Source organism: Chelonia mydas, chromosome 7 (genome assembly GCF_015237465.2).
Source record: "Chelonia mydas isolate rCheMyd1 chromosome 7, rCheMyd1.pri.v2, whole genome shotgun sequence".
In the NCBI taxonomy this organism is placed as follows: Eukaryota; Metazoa; Chordata; order Testudines; family Cheloniidae; genus Chelonia; species Chelonia mydas.
Window position 1 is genome coordinate 92,996,979 of NC_057853.1, and position 24,723 is coordinate 93,021,701.

The window sequence follows — 24,723 nt, forward strand, 5'->3', positions numbered from 1 at the left end:
AAAGGGGTCAAATTAAGTGTACATAGGCAACTTTAATTCTGGTATTTCATAACTTTTGAGTGCTTGACTTCTCAGGCTTAATAATGTTCTTTTAACATAGTATTTTATATGTATTGTTCATGTAGCTTGAAAAGAAAGAGTGCACTTATCAGAAAATTGGTTTGTCATTTTAATTTAATATAGCACATGCTGCAAATGAAGACTTTGGACATAATCTTACCAAGATGAAAATAGCGTGACAAAGCTCTATCCTTGCCTCTGTGGGTCCCGCGTTTCCTGGTGGATTTCGCTAGCCTCAGAGGTTCACTGTGACCCTCCACATAACCCTTCTCTCTCTCTACAGACAAGGGTCACAGTCTACTGACCCATTTTCATCATAAGCCAGAGAGGGAGGGGAGGAGAAGTTATCCTCCCTTGCACAGTCTCTGTTGTCTCCCGGTCTCAGTGACTAATCAGGGGGCAAAGGTGGGGGGGGAGCCCGGGCCCACCCTCTACTCCGGGCTCCAGCCCAGGGACCCTAATAGTATCAGCTATGGTAGCTGACCTTTTAGAAACATGACATGTACAATTCCCTGGGCTACTTCCCCCACAGCAGGCCTCACTTCCTCAAGCTACACTTCACCCTTACCTCAGGGCCTCCTTCCTTGCGCCTGATATGGTGTGTACTACTCAGTCTCTCCAATAGTGCAACTTCCTCCCACAGCTCCTGACATGCACACCCACCTGACTAACTGGGAGGCTTTTAACTAGTTTCAGCCAGCCCCTGATTGGCTTCAGGTGTCCCAATCAACCTAGCCTTCTCCCTGCCTTCTGGAAAGTTCTTAATTGGCCCCAGGTGTCTTAATTGACCAGGAGCAGCTGCCATTTCACTTATCCTGGTACCAGGGGTTTGTTTAGCCTGGAGCTAATATATCTATCTCCCACTACTTTTCTATAGTCATCTGGCCTTGCCCCGTCACAGTAGCTACAGGTTCTGGCGTAACAGTCCCTGAACAGCTGAAGAATGGTAAATTTACATAGGAAAGGAAAGACACTCATCACCCTGCAACTAGGAGAAAGCAGGAGATTTTAAATTTTGCCTCTATGAAGAATTCTGTAAAAACCTGCCATGACAAGTTGGGGTGGTCAGATTTCCTTTTCTTATTTATATAGAGCTAGTGGTTCACATTTCAGGAGTAATATTTCCTCTGACACAATCTAATCAGATACTGCCTGCTTAGATATTTAGGACCTGAATTTCTAAACTTGGAACAATTTTGCAGAAAGTTAGTGCACACATTTACCACTACTGTGCATGCAAATAAGTTTGTATACACAAATATGTACACTTCATTTGTTCATCCAACTGTGGTAATTCTGCATATTTATTGGGCATGCAGGTGCACACACCCGTGTGCCTACAGTTTTGAAACCATTATACATCCTTACTTACCAAATTAGAAGACTTTATTTCATAAAGGGTATTTTGTTTACTAACAGGAATTCAAAGGGACTAAAAGGTCATTATTTGTCTACTCCAGATACCAAATTGCAAAAGAAGCAAAAAATATTGATTTCACGTTCTAATTGATTTCTGGAAGTAAACAAAAAGTGCCTTTTGTATGAAGATTTAAGCTTAAGATAGAAGCAATTACTCTGTTGAGTACTACACTTAATGTTAATGTAACAAGGAACAACAACATTATGTGACACCCATCATGCAGCACCCATAAAGGAAATTTAATTCGGAGAAAATAAACTGTGTGATTTCTGGTTCTGAGGAATATTAGTATGAAGAATAATTTTGTTTGCAATTTAAATGTGTTAGCTAAAGCAGTGTAAGTTTTAAAACATACACACTTAAAACCAAAAATACAGATACTATGTAACTGATAAATTCTGAGAATCTACCTGTTAAGTAGAGACAGGAAGCAATTTACCCGAAGTTTCCAAACTTTGGTGACTAAAGTTAGGCACCTAAAATCCATCTACTATGTCATCTAACTTTAGGCACCCAATAGTTTGGAAAGTTTTACCATAATTCCTTCTGCTGGTACCAAATATTACGAGTAAGAATCTTTAAAAAAATAATAATAATAATAAAAATCCATTATAAGTCTCCTGCACCCTATTTTCTAATACTTATGTGAAACTGTAGTAAATGTAGAAGGGTCACTGTTGCCCAATGCTGATCAATAAGGTATGAAAATCAAAGCCTAATTAATACCATTTAACTAACATCACAAACTACAAAAATTCATTTTTCCTATATATCTCACCCACATAAGTGCACAGGTTCATTGCCTTTCTACCAATGAGCACTCCACGCTCCCTCCAATCCAGTGTCTTTGCCCATCTTCCTAACACCTATTTGTGGATGTCCAGTCCTCTCAAATTCATGAAGGCCAAAGTTGAGCTCTTCATGTCCTCTAAGACACCCCAACCGTTTCTCTCTCTCTCTCACTGTGGACAACACCATGCTCCTAGTCATCCAGGGCCATAACCTGGATAAAAATCTTTAACTCAGCCACATCTATAGACCCGAATATTCAGGCCATGTCTAAATTTCACCCCTTCTTCCTATACAATCACTCTAAAGTCTGACGTTTCCTCTTGTTTCACATAGCTAGTACTCTGTTTAAGCCCTCACCATTTGCATCTTTATTATCTTCCATTCTGGCATTGGTTACTAAAACCTTGTTTCTCTCAAGTCCATTCAAAATGCTGCTGCCAATATCACCTTCCTGGCTCATTGCTTTGACGACATTAGTCCTCTTAGAGCATGTCTACATAGCAACTAGACACTTGCAGCTGGTCCATGTCAGCCAATTTGGACTCATGTGGTCGGGCTGCAGGGCTGTTTCATTGTTGTGTAGACTTCCGGGCTCAGGTTGGAGCCCAGCCTCTAGGACCCTGCAAGGTTGGAGAGCCCATCAATTAAGCAGTCCTGCAAAACCAAGTTGGCTGGCACAGGGCCAGAGGTGGGTTTTTCTTTGCCATGTAGAAATACCCTTAGAGTCCCTCCATTAGTGCTGTCCTTTGTTTTCAAAGGTAAAGTCTGTTTTAATGAGAAAGTATTCACAACATAGCCCTTCCCTGTCTTGCTGACCTAGTAATGTATCATGACACCAACTCCCAGCTTCATTCTGTCAACTCCCACCTTTTTCTGTGCACCAGTCAGCTTCCTTCCTTATGCATCCTGTATGCTCATGCCACCCCTAATACTCAGAAAAAACTTGCTAATATAACTTGCAACCACTACCCTATCCTCCTTCAAATCCCTCCTCAAGACTCACCTCTTTTAGAATGCCTACCAAACCCAGGATGCAGACCATGGTCAGGCAAGTAATGAGCAGTGACTGGCCTCTTTCCCCTTACTCTTAACTTCCCCATTTCTCATCCTACTACTACCTCCAATTTAAAGAAGAACTGCACCCCCTTCCCCCCAAAGTCACGTGAACTTAAAGCAGAACTGTTTCTTCAACATATTCATTTTCTCATACATTAAATCCCTATCTCCTAATTTGTCTGTTTTGTGCCATTTAGATTGAAGCTGTCTGGGGGCATGGATTGTCTCTTATCTGCGTCTGCACAACAACAACTAGCACAGTAGGGCCTCAATCCCAGCTGGTGCCTTTGGATACTACTATAACATGTTTACCACCACCACCAGTCTCTGGACCACAAAAGTCCACGGAGTACTTGCTGGACAGCTGGCTAGTCGTATGGTACTGGCTCCTCTCAGTTATTTCCTGCTCCTATTCTTCACTAACAAAACTAAAGAAGAGTTTTCCTGATATTTTTTTTTCCCCCTCCATATAATGAAATGCTGCGGTTGTCATAGGAATATTACACGAGAGGTCTGCAAGACCTCATTCACAAGTTCTGTTAAAATGCAGTCCACCCTATGAAAACATTTGAGAACCCCCAAACTATGCTATCCAACATTAAGGTTGAGCTGTCAAAATCATGATTTTATAAAAAAGCAGGAATATTAAGCACTTACAACACATACAGGAAATACAAAGAGATTACAATAGACTTAGGCTAAAAATAGAAAACCTGTACGTGCACAATGTGGCTGAATTATTGTTGCTGTAGAAACCTTAGTTTTTTCTTCTCCTGTCATTTTCCCTTTGAACTCAACTGCAAAACCTAATTTCATTTTTTTCCCCTGCATTTATCATAGCTCTGCTGGGACAATGACTAAAATCAATCCCACTACTTTAGAGCAGAAACTATTTTTCCAAGCAGAGCCGTGTAGTAATAATTCATTCCTCTACCCTAAAGTGAGAATTCAAACCAAAAGACAGTTATGATTTAGCAAGTTCCCCACACCTTCTTCCTAGCAGTATGGGAGATTCTCGATTGTCACAACCTACAATATGGTCAACACACACACTGATAAACTGGGAAAATCTATTAAATAGAACACATACCTGATTTGTCATCTTGGACCTCAAACTCTGCACCAGCAGATCCAAGAAGAGATGCTCCATGTTTTAACAGTCGACAGATATCAAACCTATCAAAACGCAGTCTATCACTGGCACATGAATCGTCCATAGGACTTTCTGAATCAGATTCTAGATAGAAATTAAAAATACAGCTTAAGGAAACAGTCAACACCAATGCTCTTTCACATGAGAAGCAGGGGCAAAGGTGGGCAAGAAGGAAGTGTTTCTCAGAAAACTAAGAAATACACCCATTTTAATTTGTGAGTTTAAAGGCCTCATGAAGGGAAGAATCTACATGCTGCAATCCAACTGAGTCAATAAAAATATCCGTCTAAATATGTTGCCTTGATGATGCTTATGCTTGATTTTCTGACCTTAGCTAGCTGTGCATTTACATGCCTACTTTGTGCAAACTGATTTGCAGACTCACGGGGCTGATAATCTGTGAGCATATCAGGATTTGTGTACTTCAAACACAAATGTGCACCTACCCAAGGTCTAAAAAGTAGATCAATTATTTGCTTCCCTAATTGAAATTACAAAATCTTGCTCATTTACAGCCTAATGTGCTTTATTAGGAAGTCTATGTACCCAAATCAAAATTAGTACAGCCTATTTTTTTCACTTTACACACAAAAAAAGTCTTATGCTTTTGTAACACACCTAAAAGACAGAAGGGAGAACTGACTTGTCCAATAATTGTATTTAGCATTCAGGTAAAAGAACCATGATAATACAGCAACACTACACTGGGCCACCAAACATCAGTAGGATCAAATAGCTTCACTAACTCCAAAATTAGAGACACAGTACATACAGACCTGGTTGTTAGTTTTCTATAAAAGCCCTGTAAGGCTAAACTACTAACTGGAGATGTTCAGGAAATATCTGGCCAAAGCAACACAATAATAACACATGACTCCACCTTCTAGCAGGCAGACATGTTCAGTGGTGTAAGAGTGCGAAGTGGGGAGGCGGAGGGGGAAGTGTTTGCAGTAGGCTTCAAACACCCAACTCTGACAGTAAAGCTTTAAGGATTAATGGACTTCTGCTTTTTCACTAATGTAGGCACTTTATTATCCCACCTGTTTTATAAAAGAGAAGGGAGGATGTTTTCTGGGGTCTAGAACATGAGCTGAGCAGTCCTGATGAAATCCTAGGAGAAGCCAAACTTATGCAGAAGTTTTGGTGGAACCTTATGTTGTTATCCTTGTTAATAAAGCCAAACCCCATTAAGAGGTTGAGTATGGATTCTGTGTATGTCAGGGAAAGGCAACCTATGGCATGCGTGCCAAAGGTGGCACGCAAGCGGATTTTCAGTGGCACTCACACTGCCCGGGTCCCGGCCACCGGTCGGGGGGGGGGGGGGGGGGGGGGGGGGGGCTCTACATTTTAATTTAATTTTAAATGAAGCTTCTTAAACATTTTAAAAACCTTATTTACTTTACATACAATAGTTTCATTATATATTATAGACTTATAGAAAGAGACCTAAAAACGTTAACAATGTATTACTGGCACACAAAACCTTAAATTAGAGTGAATAAATGAAGACTCGGCACACCACTTCTGAAAGGCTGCTGACCCCTGACATATGTAGCATGCAGACTGCTTGTAAAGCAAATTGGAAAAGATTGTCTGACAAGTTTTATACCAGAGTAAGTGTACATTAGAGTGATTATCAACTATACATAGTTCACTTAAAAGCACCTTGTTTTGGTCTTGGAGTTGGCTTCCACTCTGGTACATTTTTCACTATTGCTTCAACAGCCTGGCCAGCTGCAATGCGAGTATCCCAATTTGTACTCCTTAAGTATATTAACACCTTTAAAGAAAGATTTGAAAAATTAATTAGTTATCTAAACCTTGAAATAAATTTTAATTTCATGAGTACAGCAGCCATCCAGTGCTCTGGACGCTGTACAAGATCATTTTAAATGCAATGGATCAAAAGGCTCCATTTAAAAGACAGCTGGGACAAGGAAGAAACAGTGAGAATACACATTGCTTTATTATCAATAGCATTCATGCTACTCAACAAGAAGCACCAATGATAATCTAGTACAACAAACTCAAACAAGGAGTTAAAACACAGTTTTGTGTCCCATCATTCTAATTCAACTTAGTCTAGATTTTAAAAAGAAGTATTTTCTCAGAGCACTGAGAAAAGTACGCTCAATGCACAATTTTTTGCCCAAGGAGGCCAACATGGGCTGTGATAGCATACACTTCTCTACACCAATACCATTATGCCTCAGCCCCAGAAAGGACTCTTTTGGTAAAAGTGGAATAATATTCATGACTCTGGCCACTCTGATGATAGCATCAATTGTGGTATAGATACCCTTTCAATAAGAACAGAGATGAGATCATTCTGATGCCACTACTGTCAGACAAACATTACTTTTGGTGGTTCTGTTTGTTTCTTTTTTAAACTGGATTTGGCCAGATTAAAATCTAGAAGTAATGAAATTCTCTATTTCATTTCTAGTCCTTTAAAATCATCTAGCCTGCTACTAATCACTTTTTAACCCTACAACACATAGATCAACTAAGTTTTGAACTAATGATGCAACAGCAGGAAACTGAAAAGAGTTAAGTTTCTCTTTCCAGATTACAGCAAATGTTGAACAAAGTAGGAATTAATCATATCTAGAATACACAGTGAAAACCAGTCTTAAGTGACATCCCAAAGGCTGATAAATTAGCTGTTTAATGGAAGTGGTCTTCTAATTAAGAATGAAGCAGAATAGTATTCAATATATTTAGGGGATTCTTTTAGGTGGTCTCCTAAAAAACAGGAGACTGACAAATAAGGCTTCCTTGTAGTATCAAAAAAATAAATCTAGTTTTATTCTCATTTCAATTCTCTATTTGGCAAGGCTCTGATGTTATATTAAGAAACAAATGCTTACTTTAGATAAGAGATTATTCAGTTCATGGGGATGGAGTTTCACCACCTCCCCAAGTTGCTGTGCAGCTGCTTTTCTTGTTACCGGTGTGGTACCAGTGTCCAGTAAAATGAAGAGACGATCAAGCCTACACATATGAAAAAAATGCTAAGTGATTATACTTGCAGAATTTGATTGGCTCACTCCGTTAACATAATCCCATTAAACTGTCCAGCATACTTGACAATTTGAAGGGAGTTGGTTGCTTGGGGACTGACAAGATATAGACCAACGGATCTGCAATTATGGTTTTTAGTAATAAAAGTTTACTCATTCTGAAGGAATTTCTAATTGAGAATAAACCAGAACATTGATCAAATCCAAATCCAAAATGGAGTAAAAATCTTTCATTACAAAAGTTACAGTTTATCCACTTTTTATAAAGTTCCACAAAGTTGTAATCCTGATCAACTAGTTGCTCATCTCAGAACAGGATGGAAATTCTCTATTTCAGGATAGAAATACCTTTGAACTTCAGTAACACTTTATATCCCAACAGTGATATGGAGAAGTGCTATTACACAAGTGCATTTGGACAAGACTCCAGTAGAAATAACCCTCACATTCTACATTAAAATTTTTGCTGGAAATGCAGATTTATAATCCATTATGTCAAGTTCTGCCTTTCTTTTGGATACCAGTTTTGTCATCAATTCTCATTCTTCCCCTAGCTGAGTAGCCAGATGTGTAAGCATCAAGCCAATAGAATCTTTGAGGTACTTTTGTCAAACAGAGACGTAACAGCATGACAAGAATTGCGCAACATGGGGTCTTCTGTATAATACTTTACCTCACTGTTAGCAGAGACATCATGATGGCAACATTTAAGGCAAAAAGATTGGACTTTGTAATAAGTAGTTTTCTTTATGAAACTTTCCTACAGTAATTTTTCATAAATGGAAGTGTTTGTGATTTACGAATAAGTTTTTTTTTTCTAATTGTGGAGCAAATCAATGGATCTCTTTGCCAAGGGATGTTACTCCATCACCACTTAGAGCAGGGATTGGCAACCTTTGGCATGTGGCCCGTCATGGTAAGCTCCATGGTGGGCCAGGCCGGTTTGTTTACCTGCTGCATCCGCAGGTTCGGCCGATCGCAGCTCCCACTGGCTGCGGTTCGGTGCTCCAGGCCTCTGTAACACCTATATTTGTACAGACGTAACTAGATCCCAGTGAGAGACTTGTGTTCTTGAAGCTATGAGATCAGGGAAGGTCTAGGAGAATGATATTTTTCCCCCCGCCAAGCTGCAAAACTTTTAACAAAGGGGGAACATTCTCTCTCATCCCCCTCCAACCCCATTATCCTCCTCCCAATTAAGTTAATGGCAAACAAAAAAAATCCCTCCCGCCCCCAAATCAATTGACATCAATGGGAGGAAGATTTCAGCTCACAACTCCCACTGAAACCAGTGGGCGTAGGACTGATCCTGAAGCTAGACACCACAGTTGTTAATAACTAAGGGTATGTCTTCACGTGATCTATCTATCGGGATCGATTTATCGCGTCTCATCTAGACGCGATAAATCGATCCCCGAATTGACACCTGTACTCCTCCTCAGCAGGAAGAGTAAGCGGATTTGATGGGGGAGCCGCCGTGGTCGACTCGCCACTGTGAGGACAGCCAGGTAAGTCGAACTAAGATACTTCGACTTCAGCTATGCGAATAGCATAGCTGAAGTCGAAGTATCTTAGTTCGAACCCCCCCGCCCCCCCCCCAGCATAGCCCAGGCCTCAGTCCGATTACATCTGGTTTTCTACTTTGATAGCACCGAAGCATTTCTGAGCTAATGGGAAGACAAACCTGAGACACTACTAAAAATTTAAAATCAGAGTAATCAACTATTTGCAATGCAAACCGAAATTTGAAAAAGTTCTCTTGAAACTGCAGACATTTTTTTGCCTTCAGAATAAAGCAGGCAATTGTAAGGCCAAACCAATTTTCCAAACCAACATTGTAGTGGAACTAGAAATACAGATTTCTAATGGAATCTGGTTGTAACCTCAGCTACGAAGAGGCAACCTCCTATATATAACAGCACCATAAATGTACAATAGAACTCTCCCCCAAATCAGCTCACAGTTTAAATACACAGGTACATCACCACTTGCGATTATAGCTGAAATTCTCAACCGAACAGGAGGGTGTTGTGTTTTTCTCAGAAACGAAGCCTTGAGTGTGAGCAGGCAACAGAGATAAAAGGAGTACTTGGGAACTAAACTTAAGTGGCACAGAGATAGAAATAACAGCAAAGATATTTCTGAATTGCTTTGAAAAAATAGAATAATGCTAAAGTGAATTTTATATACATAAAAATAAAAATAAATAATGGAACTGGCCTCCCTCTACAGATATCTTAATTTTAACATAATTGCAGACCATCTGCCTACATCCACCCACAATTTAATCATTTCCTTCATTTGCCATCCGTAAACCATTGTCTGTGCAACTGTAGTGGCTGCTACCTTCTTCCCCAAAGACATCTGAATTTCAATGGTAGAACAAAAAGAAAAGGAGTACTTGTGGCACCTTAGAGACTAACCAATTTATCTGAGCATAAGCTTTCATGAGCTACAGCTCACTTCATCGGATGCAATGGTAGAACAGTCATCATCCCTTTACGTGTTTGCGCTTAAATAAAAAGCGACGTTGTTTATAGCACAGTAAATTAAGTCAAGTCCTTGTTCACTTCCCTGAACTTGTCAGGTATCTCTATTTGTTCTGTGACAGCTGATTTAATACTTGTTTAAAAGTATATATAAGAAAGGAGGATGTTCAAGTGTTAATAAAATAAAAGTTTTGTAGGTTCTGCTTTCTTACTATAAATACATTCTGAGGAAAGAAGGCCACCATCTTTAAAGTCCTTTGTTTTTGGAACTGTATGAGTCCCCTTCTGTGCTTCTTTGTTGCTTTTTGGAGTACATGGCACCTGAAGTAGCTTCTAAAATGGTATGATTTTAGAGAAATGTGTAGTCACACAAGGGTATCAAGCAAAAACCAAAGGAATCCACAGGCCTCCCGCAAAAAATAAAATGCAGGATATGTGGTTCAGCACACGGCAAGTAACAAATATATTTTAGAGTAAGCGTTTAGCAGTTGCCTTTTAAAAACTTCAAATACTGATAGGGACACAAATACATCCACTATGCATGCTGCCTAGAAATAACCCATTGCAGTGCCTATATTTAATGTTACGCGGTTGTTATTCAGGTCTCAAAAACACTGCTAAAATTTAGTACGCTTTTATGAGACAAGGAGCACTTTTTTCACCCTGTAAGTTTCACCCAAATAAATTGAGCCATTTTCAAGTATAGAAGGAGTGGGGAGAAAGCATTTTTTTTTTAAACTGACTAAAAAGCAAGAAGATGATAGAAATTTAAGTTTTGTAGGAATACAGTTCTGAGACCATAAATGTGCCTTTTATGTCCTGGTGAAAATTTGATATGGCTAAGTTAAAGAGTTTTAAGAAGTCCTATTTAACATATGTACATCAGATTATATTAGATGATAAAAACAAATGAAAGTTTTCACAAAATTGATGTCTGCACATTCAATGTAATCCTGAGACATGTAAATGTAATTGATTGGAATTTTTCATAGGTTGGGGGACTGTGGAATATAAATGACTATTTGTAGAGAGAGAAATAGAAATGTATGGAATGAGGCAAGCCTCCTTACTTCACTGCTTGCACACTGTGTCGTAACAGAACATATTCTGTTGCGATCTTCCAAACAGTTTAACATAACTAAGTTAGGCACAAAGTCATCAATTTTATGTAATGAAACAGGGATCACGTGTTTAAAAAGGGATAACAATTAAAGACTGCTGTAATGCATAAGCACAGGCAGCCTTAACTCTGTCATTTCCTTACTTTTTACTATTCCACTGTACAACCTTAACTGTATTTAACATATTTTTATAATTATAACTTGTATATTGCAGACATGTATATACATAGTGTATCCCCAAGCTAGCATGATACTTTGCAATCAAATAAGTAGGGAAGATCCCTGCCTCAAGAAGCTTATTTTAGGACCTGAGCCATGTCCCATTTAAGTGACTATAATTTGTCCCCCTGCCTTAATGAGAAATGAAACAGGCCTTTAAGGTGAAGTCCTGCAAAGACATACAAGAAGTTTTACTGGCCTCTAAAAAGAAGTTGTTGTATGGGTAAGAGCTGCAGAACTAAGCCCTAAATTGAAACACAGACGGACAGACCATGAAGAGAGGGATTTTTGGGGGGTTGGAAGAAGTCAAAAGTAAACAGGAAGGGAGTATTACTTCAGGGCAATCACACAGATACCCATCTCACAATGGAAAGCAGAAGGTATAAACACACAAAACATCTACTGAAGAGAAATGCAAGTTACTTGTTTTAAGGCTTTGAAGTAGTGTTTTGAGGGAATATATAAGAAGAGTAGTTGCCTCATTCAGAACTCTGGTAATCTGAAACCTCTTCAGTGTTAGAACTGGACATTCCTTATTAAAACAAATAAGGTGATTTCTTTACATGTAAAGCACACACACACAAAATGCTACAATATACAATGTATCTGACAGAGAAAAACGGACCCTTCTTAGAACTATAAATGCAATGCAAATTTCATCATTTACTTACTTTCTATCTCAGAAAGCATCTTCAGAATTAATTGAAGCATATGTATGACCAATTACGTTGTAAAAGTTACAGAGAAAAGCAACAAAATGACACAATAGTATTACAACAGGGCTTCAAAAAATGTATTAACACCTAGTAGCCAGAAACTGATACAAAAGATATACCAGCAAAATCTATGGGCAACACCCTGGTGAGAATCCCAGCTCTAGCTGCTGGAATTCCTATCAGGGTTCTAGCCTTGGATCCTCTTCAGGAGTTTCATCTTTCATATCAGTCTTTGACTAGGAGGTGTCTGAGAAGTTTCACATCTCCTTGCTGTTATATGGGGGGTGGGGATGGGGGGGTTAGTTCCACTGCTCTATCCTTTTACCAACTGCCTGAGGCTAGTGCCAGGCAGTAGTGTTCTTCCACAACTCTAGCAGTCTCCATTAGTAAGATTTTAGTACTAGAGTGCCTGCCTATGCTGCTGTTTAGCTTTCCCAAGCAGCAATACTAGTAGAGTGGAACTGACAAAACTCAGGTCAGTTTTATTGTTATTTTACAGCTTGGGGGTATTGATGAAACTAATCAGAATCGCACCAATATAACTTTCACCAATACCTACAGGCTCTTCAATGGCAATCAACTTGACCCCAGTGTGTCAATTCCACTCTACTACTGTTGCTGCTTGGGAAAGTGAAGAGCAGCAGCAATGAAGCTACATGCAAACTTGAAAAGACAGCAGTGCATACATTCACATTTGGAAGGTTCTCTGCTAGAATTTTTTTTTTTTTTTTTAAAGTAAATTTATATATTCTGCCAGAACTGATAACCCCATTAACACAATGTTTCTACAAGCACATGGATTTTTCAGGCCTTTACTGGAGGCTTTGGGTTACCTTGAGACAGACAGAGACAGATATAGACAGATAGTTAATGATATATAGGTTTGAAATTTTAGATGTTTATGATCCCACAGCAAGGTTGCCTGTTCTTAGGAACTCTTATATAACACAGCCTCACACCTTATAAAGGCTTGCCAGGACCAGCATATGAACCATTCTCATTCTCAGGGACTTTACTATCATGATCATCCTTAGTAACTGTTCAGAATATTGGTCCTGCATTATGGTCCCAATTTTTGTGTGTGGGGGGGGCTGGGGGAGGGGGTGCAACTGAAGGATGCTATACTGAAAACCCAGAAATTGGTGTCTTATTTACTGACCAGGTACAGCACAGGCAGCTTATCTTCTCCACACTTGCTTATTAAAGTGCTTCACATTTTCTCCAGTGAGGTAAGAAAGTATTTCAAATGAACACAACTAGAAATCTAATCAATTTCATGAAGTGAGTTAAAGGTAGGGGCAGGTATTATACCTGTTAGAAAGTCATTCTGCCACTTTCTTTGATTTTACTATCACATTTTCCTATTTTAAAAAGGTTTCTTCTCCCCTCCCAGTGTAGTGCAGATTTTCCCATTATTCTGAGGGGTAACTGACTGACTAAGCAGAAGAAACAATGGATGATATATAAAGTGTTTTTGAATATAAAAAAGGAAATGAAAAATAGGTTCCCTCTAAGCTTTTTAAATTAGAGTGGCTCTTTGGTGGGATTTTTAAAAAACAGCTTAAATTTAACTTTAGTTAAATACCTTAATTAACTTTTTAGCTGGCAGTGTCCCCTTTCAGTTTTGATGCCAACACACACTTTAGACACCGCTGAAATCTGGCAACAATACTGAATATAGTGTCCTTTTTGCAGTGATAGTGGTTTGTGATGTGAAAATGTTCACTAGGCAACCTATAATCACAAAGACCACCAAAACCATCACCACATCATAATGACTGTCACCATAACAGGGGGCAGGTTTGAGCAAATGACTAAGGTGAAAGGATTTGCTGTATCCCATTATTAGTCCCTGTCTTGAGCCACCCAGTTCCACGAGTTCCTAATTCCTTTCTCAAGCCGGGGCTCCTACCATGCTCACATTTGTGTACAAGCCTAGTGAGAAAGAAGAGGAAGAACAAATTTCTTGCTATCGCACTGGTTGTTTCTACCAAGAAAGAATTCTATTACCCAGATACACTGCCCTGTACAGCTAATGGGGAAGGAGACGTCAGGGAGAGAAGAGAATTCCCATCAAATTATCCCTGTTCAAGACTTATTCTTGGAGATTGGAGAAGGGAGCACTGTAGCAACATGTGTTTGTCTCCTGAGAGGAAGGCTATCTTGCCTAAACACCCATTTGTACTTATTCTTGGGGATGACATCCATTGGGTAGCCCCTACTTGTCTGTGTATTATTTCAGGAGATATGGCACATAATCTGTGTTTTACTTTTGTTATGGGGCTTCTGCTACTTTGTTTTAAATAAATAAACCCAAAAAGCCAAGACAATGAAATAAACAGCAGACTCTATAAAGATTCTGCCACAAACAAAATTTCTAGAAGACAGACTCTGGTGACACACACCACCACTCATCCAATACCATGGACTAATATCCAAAAATCCATTTCCTTCATTCCATAAGTGCTAGCCATTATTTTACAAAGCAAATGCGTTTTAGCTATAGTAGCATTATAAGATCCTAATCTGGTTTTGACAAAAAATGTTTACAGATTCTCACCATCCATCCAGAGTTTAGTTTTGACAAGCCAAGATTTTAGGAAGGTTTTTCCATTCAACCACCATTCAAAGCTAATCTTCACATGTACAGCAAGGTACTTGACAATCTTTTGTTTTTGAAGTATAGGAAAATATAAAAGCAAATCAGCGGCAAACACAGGAATAGGATATCATTTTGAAATAAGGTTCTAATACTAAATTAGCCAGAAACTTCCCTAAGGCTAATATTGGGTATTATCCTAGACAGATATTAAGTCAGCCAGACTTGTTTCCGCCCCGTCCCCCCATTTATAGTTAAAATTGAACAGTAATCTTGGTTCTTTAATACATATGTAAAAAAACCATACTTTTAAACCACAACTCTCCACAGGGAGAGTTCAGATCTCTAAGATAAATGAAGCTTGTAAAGACCATAACACTAAGCAACCAAACCTAATGTAATCAACACCAACAATTTATATATTCATACAAGTTTGAAAGGAAAGCATGCTGAAATTTCTGGGTTCAGAAGTGAGAACTCTTGGAAACATGGTTTTCTATTGTCAGGTGTAATACAGACTGCTACAATGCTCCTGTTCTTATATTTAACTTCAAGGAAAGGTCACTTGTCAGAATAAGAGTTACTGTATATGATCTGCATTGTGTGATGTTTCTGCTATTGTAAGAATGTGCTGAGGCCAAACTTATACAGTATCACTTTTGCATGTAGACTGAAACATTGGAGACAACAGGGACAGCCAAACTGTTACAAGTGTTTCAAAATATGCAATTCCTTTGCACTACTGGCTCTTGAAGTGATTCCTTACCAACTTTTGTTGGACTGTCTCTCACAAATACTCCACTACTTCTGTATACTTGTCTACACAGGGAACACATTCAATTACAAGCATTTGAAGCTTGGAACAGAAGCAAATCCTCATTGTAGACAAGGCTTTAAAATACATATCTACTGTTCAGCTAATTCTTAATATTCCAGTTATCTGCAACATTGCAAATACACAAAAATTATCCTAATTACTTTAACAGAATTATTTACAGTGACTGCCCCAAAAATAAAGGGATTATAACATTGCTGTGTTGGAAATGACATGTGGCATCTGATAGCAAAATTTCACTGCAAAAGGTAAAATAATCTCCTAGTGCTTTAAATTTTGGACAAAATTCCAATACAAAACAATTGTTTTGAAGGGAACAGTAGAGAACATAACCAAAAAATTGTCATGAAACATTGTCAACCTCAAAGCTTCTCATGTCAAACCAAATGGCCTCACTGCTGTTAGAAACAAAAACACCCATACTGCAGGCTTGAATTCATGTTTCACAACAGCTTTCAGTGGTGAATGAAATTCACATATTCTAATAGACCAGATTATGTATGGACAAAGATATGAACGTCACTACCTACTTAATGTACATCTTTGGATTAGGATCCACTTTTGTTACAGAAGTTTTAAAATGTAGAGGTACCATCTATGTAGATTATCCCCAAATCTCATCACCACTGTCAAAACGTCTAGGTAATGGTTAAAATGGGGGGGGGGGGGGCATCCTGTTGTGAAGTTTTTCTGTGTTCAAAGGATGATTGAGATTCATAGGCAATTTTATAATATACAAATATTTTACTAAAGTTGTATAATTAAACACTTTAAACCCCAGCACACCCTGATTCACGTATGTTAAATAGATAACACCTAGGAGCTAGAGAGCTAGCATTCCCTAATCACTTCTTGGTGTGGAAGTCTATGGTTTTATTATTGGTATACTAGGAGGCAGACAAAGCAAAGTGGTTCCTGTCAACTCCCGAGGCCAGCATCATCGGTGCCAATACACTGGTGGGCTACCTTGATGTGGCAGGATTCCACCAGCCTTCGGCAGGAACACTTAAGGGTGGCCTGTATATCCTTTGACAGTGCGTATAAGATCTTGGGAGGGGAAAAAACCCTTATCGCAGGAAGGAGGGGTCTGGGTCCACACACCCTTTACTGAGCTAAGGGCTTCGGTCTGCTCCTGGGGCTGCAGTTGCCCCGGCCGGTGGACATGCAATGGACTGAGCCCGCGCTCAGGGCCATGCAGCAGCACCAGAAGCACACGGGAGGCCGCAAGTGGCGCATGCTGCTGGGCAGGGATAATGCCCCGTTGGGGCCTCAAGAGGTTAAGGAGGCGATCAGGAAGCGGGAGCGAGTCACCTCTTCAGCCCCATACACCAGAGGCTGCCTTGGGGACTGAAGCCCATGGGCCGCCGCCCTCTTCCCCCGCCACTCCGGGCTTATACCGACCTGGAGACCGCCATAGCCAGAGGGAACCTGGGCCCGGTTTGATGAGAGCAGCGGGTGGCAGGCGGGGGCCGCCGTTGCTCTCTCAGGAAGGAGGATACAGGAGCCTGGCCTAGGCCTCTCAGGCTCCACACTCCGACCTCGGCCCCAGCGGATAACGATGGGGAGCGGCTGAGCGCGTTGACTGCCGGCGGAGTCCCACTGGCCCCCGGGGGTGGCGGCAGTGTGGGTAGTAGCAGTGGAGCGGCCTCAAAGCACGGGTTAAAGCTTCTATTCGCCCATCGCTGGGGAGAAGCCCAACGCCTGATTTTATAGGAGCAGCCATCTTGTATTTATTCCCTTCCTCCATGATAGCCGCTTCCTCATTGGCAAAAGCGGCGAGCCGCAGCCAATGGGAACAGTGCTTCTAAGAGTGGCGAGGGAGGGAGCGTAGAGTTGGGGGATGGGGCTGAGCAGAATCTACCATGGAGCTTGCCGCGCCTGCTGGGGGAGGGGGGAGCGGGCCATACCATTTACATAGCTGTAGAAGGAAGACTACACAACGGATCGTACCCGTTGGCGTAGGGGGAGAGAATATCCCCAAAATGTGTCAGGCAATTTACATCCACCCCATAACTTCAACTGCAACGTTCTCCGTGGAGCTAGAGCGGGAAAGGTCACTTCCCCCTCCCCCGACTGCAGTGGCATGAGCCCTCGTCCCCACAACTTCTGCTGGCACACTGTCTACAGCGCACGCTAAGCGGCAGGAGCGTGGCAGGCCCACCGGTACTACAACTCCCAGCATGCATTGCGCCCGCCTGAGCTGGTGGGCCGCGTGCGCTTGGCCCTTTGCGGAGGGACGGCTGGTGCGCGGCGCCGCTGTTAGGCAGGGCCGCGTGCTCGGGGGCCCACTGTGGCAGCGCCCGGCGGGTGTTCCCTTCTGCCTGCTCGTCCTCTGAGGGCGGATGCTGAGCTGGTGGGTCCTAGCGCTGGGGCATATTTCAGCAACTGCCTCCCTCCTGTGTCCTACTGTCATTAGCACTCTACCTACTGCCTGCCCTTCAGTGGCTGAGCAGCTCCAGCAGGGTCAAGGGAGGCAAATCCTTCCCACCTTCGACATTTAGAGGGCAGCTGGTGGCTATGGGAAAATCAAACAGTTTATGGCAATACGTCCAGCTAGTAGTAAGATACTGATGTATGCTCACCCCACCTCCCACAAACAGGTGGGTATTACACTGAAAAATAGAGGCTGGGATACAACAACAAGACCTCTTAGATTTACTTACAATTATTTATTAACCTGCAACAGTTCTCAAAATAGCCGGGCCACGACTGAGTTTCCATATCTGTAGCTCATTCCGCTCCCTTTACAAAGAGGAATTACATTCTAAATGCCACAGGTAAAATCAGAGCTGTATTTGATATTCAGCTGTACTAAATTGCATTTGTCTTCCATGTAACACAAACTCACACTCTCCCCCAAGCTTTCTTTTAGCAAATTAAGTACCATGTGAAACAGAACCAGTTTTAAAGGCTACTATGACTCCGCCCAACAATCTGTTCCACCAATCATAGCTCTTTTTTTGCCTGTTATAATTTATTCATCTTAATATCTGGGGTAGATTACTAAACCTTTCCTCAGGTGCCTACTATCAGCTTCACATAAGGTTTGCTAATTTCCAAGATTTCCACCCACAACCTCCTTTCTAAAGAGAGATACAACATTTGCTACCTTCAATCCTCTGGTATAGCATATAATTTAAATAACAGAGTGCATATTTTTCTAGCAGCTCAGTCACTTTGGCCCAGGTCCTCAAAGGTATTTAAGCACCTAACTACAATTGAACTCAGTGGGAATTAGGCACATGAATACCATTATGGATCATCTGGGCCTTTATTCCTGGATTCCATTAGGACAAGACTGTCAGAATACGATCCAGTCCTGGTGACTTAGTGCTCTCAATTTATCAGTTTGTTTTGGCACCTCCTCTATTGATATCATAGTCTCTGATGATACTTCATTAACTGAAAAGACTTGGTTTGAGATAGGTAGCTGCAGTGTAGCATGATACAAATAAATCATGTAGCATCTCTGCCATGTACTGATCCTCCTTAATTGCTCCCTTTACTCTCTGATAGTCCAGTCGGCCAACCCATTTTCTCACAGGCTTTCTATTTCTGACATACCTAAAGAAATCTTGTTATTTATGTTTATTGTCAGATTGTATGCTCTGCAATTACCACATAGCATTCTTAATTTTTATTTATGTTTTATTTGGTGTAGTTTATGCTCCCATCTATGACTTCACTAAAGATGGATTTCCATTTTCTGAAGAATATCTGTTTAGTTTAAGTAACCTTTAGTTATGGCTATTTAACCAAATGTTTTTCTTGTATTTCTGCTCTCTTTGTTTAGAGGTATGTTTATCTTCTATCACTCAGCTGGTCTACATGCTGAATCTATAGCGAAGACTACAGCAAAAAGTTAAGATGACCCAGCTGTGTTGTTCAGGGGTGTGAAAGCTGACCTAACTGGTTTAGATAGTGCAAGGTTGATGGGAAGAATTCTGTGGACCTAGCTGCTTCCTCTCGGGGAGATGGAATAGTTACAGCAACAGGAGAACCCCATCACTGCTGTAGTGTTGTAAGTGTACATATAGCCTAAGAATTTTAATTGCCTCATTTTTGACTTAAGGGACTTTTTGAATAGTCTCATAATTTTTTTCAAATGCCATTTTAAAAAGTACAGTGTAGAAATGCTAGTTTCTGGTACAGTCCATGCCTTGAGGATATGGAACTCATATTGTGGTCACTGTCATTTAGTAGCTTATCTATGGTTACTTCTAGAACAGACTTCAATGTGTTACTTATGACTAAGTCAAGAATAGCCTCTCTTCTTGCACACTGTAAAATCAGTTGTTTCAAGAAGTAATGTTTTAATGTGTTGAGAAATTGCTTCACTAAATCATGTCTGATTGGGATGTTTGATCAGTTTTTTGTGCAGTAAATGAAGTTATTCATTATTGCTATTTCATTAGATTTAGTTGCCTCTGATCTCCCTCTGCATTGTACATTCAACAGGCTTTTCCTGTTTAGGAGACTGGTAGTGTAACCATACTTGTAGATTTCTATTGCTTGGGATTTTACTCCATGATCCTTGCCAGTCAGAAATTTTATCTCATTAGATTGTATGGAATCTTCTAGGAGTAAAAAGATTGCCTCATCAGTCCAATTTGAGATTATAATAATACATTCCATCATGTTTTAATGTATGCCTGTTATGTCAAGGTTCTATTCCATTGCCAAGCATTCTAGTCCACCATTTTTTGTATTTAAATGTCTTGTATTACCATATAGGTATTCTAGGTTTAATTTTTGGCCATAAGCCTGTTGTTATTAAATCTCTTAATATGTTGTTGTTCCAGAATTTACCTCCATGATCTCTATCTGTTTCCCCTCCAGCTCAGCTCTAATTTCTGTCCTATTCTTTACTGGATGCAGAAATACCTTGTTGTTGTTGTTGACATCCCTAGCACGTCTTTGTATGATCCGGGTACTCCTCCATCGCGTCAAGCTTTTACTCCAGCTCTTAATTTAAATAATATCCCCAAACGTGTGCAGAGTTCCATGCCAGAAGTCTGGTTCATCTCTTGTGTATAGGTGTTCACTTCTCCGAAAAGTTTCCCTTTGCTTATTAAATTTAAACCCACCCTCTTTATATTTCTCTCCCTGATCCATAACTAGGGCTCTTAGAGGGTTTAATAAATACTTAATAAAGGTGCCACTGATAGCTCCTCCACTGTTTGTGTCAGCAAGGCTACTAAATTATATTTACATAAATCAAGCATGGTTTTTATGAACTCTGAACTTTTATGAGCCTTACAGTATCAGCCCACATGGATAAGCACAATATCATGGAACTTTATTACAACTGGTCTGGAGTTCTTTAATTATTTTTCATCAAAAATGTCTATTTGTCAAAACCAAAACTGTTCATGCAACAGGGTCAAGTTCAATAAATTCCCCAACTGAAAAAAAGTTTAGAAATTGTCAACATGAAAAATTCTGGTTTTCCAGTTAGAAATTACTTTTTGATTAGAAAATAAAGTTAATTAGACTGAAAAAGGATTTTAAAAAAAGAAAAAGGTCCAAAATAAAAATGAAACTTTTCTAAATGATCAAAACAAAATGTTTTAATTGATCTGAAACAAAAAAATGTTGGGTGGTGGTTGGTTTTTTTTTGGTTCACAAATATTTTCAAGATTTCTACTTTTTGTCCCAATTTGAGATGGGGAAAAAAATTTGAATTCTTTAAAATATTTGCAGGATAGAAACATTATTTTCGGCCCCACCTATAAACTGTATCTGTGAGTTCAGTTTGGAGTGGATGGCATGTATGAAATGAGGGAACTCCCCATATGAAAACAAATTAATTAGTTTAATATTGTGTATATAGGGAGAAGCCTGGGGAAGAAGAGTTCCCCTCACTTTTTTCAGTGTTTACCAGAGCTATGTAAGAGGCAAAAATGAGCAGAGAGAAGTGGAGATAGTGAGGCCTGTTTGTTGCTGTAAGACTGCAGATGTCACCAGATGGGCCTGTGGAAAAGTGACGACATGAAGATAACTTGTACATAAATAAGTTATACTGTATGGGCCACATTTCTTTTGAGTTAAGTATTTTATTATTTAAGCTCAAACATCCGTAAGGTTATATTTTTGTTTCACTTTAATAGTCAAATTGCTCTTCTCTCATGAACCAGTGCAAGAGGGACATTAGTCGGTGCAGTAAAAAGACTTTGATGTATGTAATTCCCATGTGCCCAAACTAAATATGCATAGCATAAATAGAAAAGCACCTCTATCATCAGGGTGATAAGGATGAGGAAAAACACTGAAATGCTGAATAGGCAGTGCCAGAGGGTTCACATCTAATCCAGCTCTTTCCAAAAGCTGTTGCTATATAAAAATAGAAAAGAAGGCTAATGTGTAACCATCATCAAGGTTCTATCATGGTTACTAAGTTTGCAACTAGATATCAACATGTTAAAATGATTGTATTTAATTATAAAAATCAATTGATATTTCTCTTCAAAGCTGTATACAATAAGACTGTTCCTAACAATATGGTTTAGGCTTGTTAAAAACTCTAATACATAGACTTTGAACATCAGAATTCAGCTTACCATCAAGCACTAAATAAATGTTTGTTTATATGATATACTAGAAAGCAGTATTATTCCTGTTTGTATCTGTGATTCAAAAAAGGAAAAAACAAATGCAGAATTCACAATTCAGTGCCAGTTTCCACCTCATTTTTCTCTTTCCCTTTCTATTCTACTCTGTGTAGGTTCTTATATTGCACTCATAACTGTGGTATTTGAGTACTTTCCAGAAGTACATTAAGTGTTGTGACTAACCTCTGTCATATGTAGTTTGTACTCTCTCATCTTCTCCCCAGGGGAAAAATTAAATGTGCAGTGTTTGTGTTTTTGTAGGAGTTTTTTAAAATGTAGACACTGCTATGTTTTTATGTTAGAGAAGATAGGTTTAAGAAGCATGCCTTGCACTTTGAGCAAAAAGCGGTGAAGTTTGTGATTGTGCTTAATCCCTTAGTTTCCCTTACAATCATAGAATCAGGGTTAGAAGAGACCGCAAGGGTCATCTAATCTAAACCCCTGCCAAGATGCAGGATTTGTTGTGTCTAAACCATCCAAGACCGATGGCTATCCAGCCTCCTTTTGAAAACCTCCAGTGAAAAAGCTTCCACAACCTCCTGAGGCAGTCAGTTCCATTGTCCTACTATTCTTACAGTTAGGAAGTTTTTCCTGAGATTTAATCTAAATTTGCTAATCTGTAGTTTGAACCCGTTGCCTCTTGTCCTGCCCTCTGTGGCAAAGAGAACAACTTTTCTTCATCTTTTTAATGGCAGCCTTCCAAGTATCTGAAGATAGCTGTCATATCCCTCCTTAATCTCCTCTTTTCCAAACTAAACATACCCAGTTCCTTCAGCCTTCGCTCATATGGCTTGAATTCCATCATCATTGTCACTTGTCTCTGGATCCTTTCCAGTTTCTCTACATCCTTTCTATAAGTTGGTGAACAAAACTTGACACAGTACTCCAGCTGAGGTCTAACCAGCGTCGAGTAAAGAGGTACTATCACCTCCCATGACTTATATGGTATGCCTCTGTTAATGCAACCTAAAATTGCATTTGCTTTTTTTGCAACAGCATTGCATTGAGGTTGTGATCCTCCTCAACTCCCAGATCCTTCTCACCAGTGCTGCTCCCAAGCCAGTTTTCCCCATTCTGTATTTTTACATTTGGTTTTTCTTCCCTCAGTGTAGCACCTTACATTTGTCTTTCCTGAATTTCATTTTGTTGTCGATAGCCCAGTTCTCCAATTTATCAAGCTCCCTCTGAATTTTAGCTCTATCCTCCAAAGTATTGGCAACCCCTGCTAGCTTTGTCATCTGCAAACTTGATCAGTATGCTCTCTGTACTTACATTGGACCCAGAACGGATCCCTGCGGAACCCCACTTGAGACTTCCCTTCAGTTAGACATCATTCCATTAATAGTTATTCTTAATGTAAGTGTTAGGGAATGGTTTTAATTGAGATACCTTTGCAGGTTAACTCTTGTAGACTCTCTCATCTTCATTGGTGGATTGCTCTATCACACTTTCCAAAAGAAAAGATCATTGACTATTTATAAGAGGTTCCTGCATTTGTTGATTTATTTACTGTGAGTTTATCATTAACGTGATTATTTTCAACTGATATGTTATGCTTTTTTTTTTTTTTTTTTAACTAATGCAGAATAGCAGGTTTTATGTGAGTGGCAGTTGACAAAATACTCCTTCACAAGTTGTGAGGGTTCTTGGGGCACCCGGGACTGTGAGTCACTTTGTTACCCCCTGCATCTAATGAGAAGGAGTCTTGTGGTAACTGGGTGTCAGTTCCCTGACACCACTAGCGTTTCAGCCACTCAAGCCTTAAGTTTATTTTGCTGGTTATCAATAGGTACATCCTCAATCCCTGAATCCCTTTGAATTGTTCCCCTGTGATATCCAGCCCCTGACACTGGATACTCACAGAAATTACAGATCCTCTGCACCCAGAGGTGCAATGTACTCCAATTTTAGCATAGACCACCACTCTTACAATAAAACAAAAGTAGGTTTATTTAAGAAAGAATAAAGATTTAACTAGAAACTAGCCAGAGTGGTAGAAACAAATGGTTAACATGACAAAACAAAATCATAAAACACAAACTGAGATCTGCTCTTATCAATACCTTACCTTTCTAATAAAGTAGATTCCACCTCACACCCCTTGAATTTCTGTTGCAGAGCTTGCTGTTTTCTTTAGAATGTGGATGACAGCAACGCTGTTCCTCAAGGGGTTTCCTCAATGAGTGGATCAGAGTTCTTCTCCCTCTTGTGTGTTATACTGAAAACAGCCTTTTATTTCTATTCACAGACATGGCAAACCCCTGTCTTGTAATTTTTTTTTTTATCTGTAAGTGGTTTTGATTGTTATGGTCTCTGATGGTTTCCCATTCAAAGTCTTAGATCTGGTCTACACTACATGTTATGTTCCTGAAAAATGCTACTTTAAGCGAAATGATGTTGAACAAATCCAATTTCCCCATAAGAATTAATGTAAATGGGGGAGTTAGGTTCCAGGAAAATTTCTTTTCACGAGACAAAAGACACACACACACACACGGTATAAGTTTTATACAAACAATTTTAATACTGTACACAGCAATGATGATGATTGTGAAGCTCGGTTGAGGTGGTGGAGTCAGAGGGTGGAAGAGGGTGGTATATTTCCCAGGGAATGCCTTACTGCTAAACA

The 24,723-nt window shown here is 39.8% G+C and overlaps 1 protein-coding gene and 1 long non-coding RNA gene across 5 annotated transcripts in view; one reads left to right on the forward strand and one right to left on the reverse strand.

The window, feature by feature from the left end:
• Positions 1-17,243, reverse strand: part of BTAF1 (B-TFIID TATA-box binding protein associated factor 1) — a 97,435-nt gene extending 80,192 nt beyond the window's left edge. For 2 of the 4 annotated variants that reach the window (XR_006292053.1, XM_037905782.2), the window contains exons 1-4: positions 16,885-17,226; positions 7,352-7,475; positions 6,147-6,261; positions 4,419-4,565 (exon numbers count right to left, since the gene is read on the reverse strand). Coding sequence is in view for 2 of the 4 variants with exons in the window: in XM_037905782.2 (XP_037761710.1) it covers positions 4,419-4,565; positions 6,147-6,261; positions 7,352-7,475; positions 16,885-16,898 (400 nt within the window). In the remaining 2 variants the exon portion in view is untranslated. Of the gene's footprint in view, positions 1-4,418; positions 4,566-6,146; positions 6,262-7,351; positions 7,476-16,884 lie in introns of all 4 variants that reach the window. The other 2 variants (XR_005226330.2, XM_037905783.2) reach the window with 2 other exon arrangements.
• A 421-nt stretch (positions 17,244-17,664) lies between these two features.
• On the forward strand, positions 17,665-21,002 carry LOC122466619. The gene is made up of 3 exons (XR_006292274.1): positions 17,665-18,260; positions 19,277-19,504; positions 20,286-21,002. It is a non-coding gene; the product is annotated as an uncharacterized LOC122466619 (long non-coding RNA).
• The last annotated feature ends 3,721 nt before the right edge of the window (positions 21,003-24,723 follow it).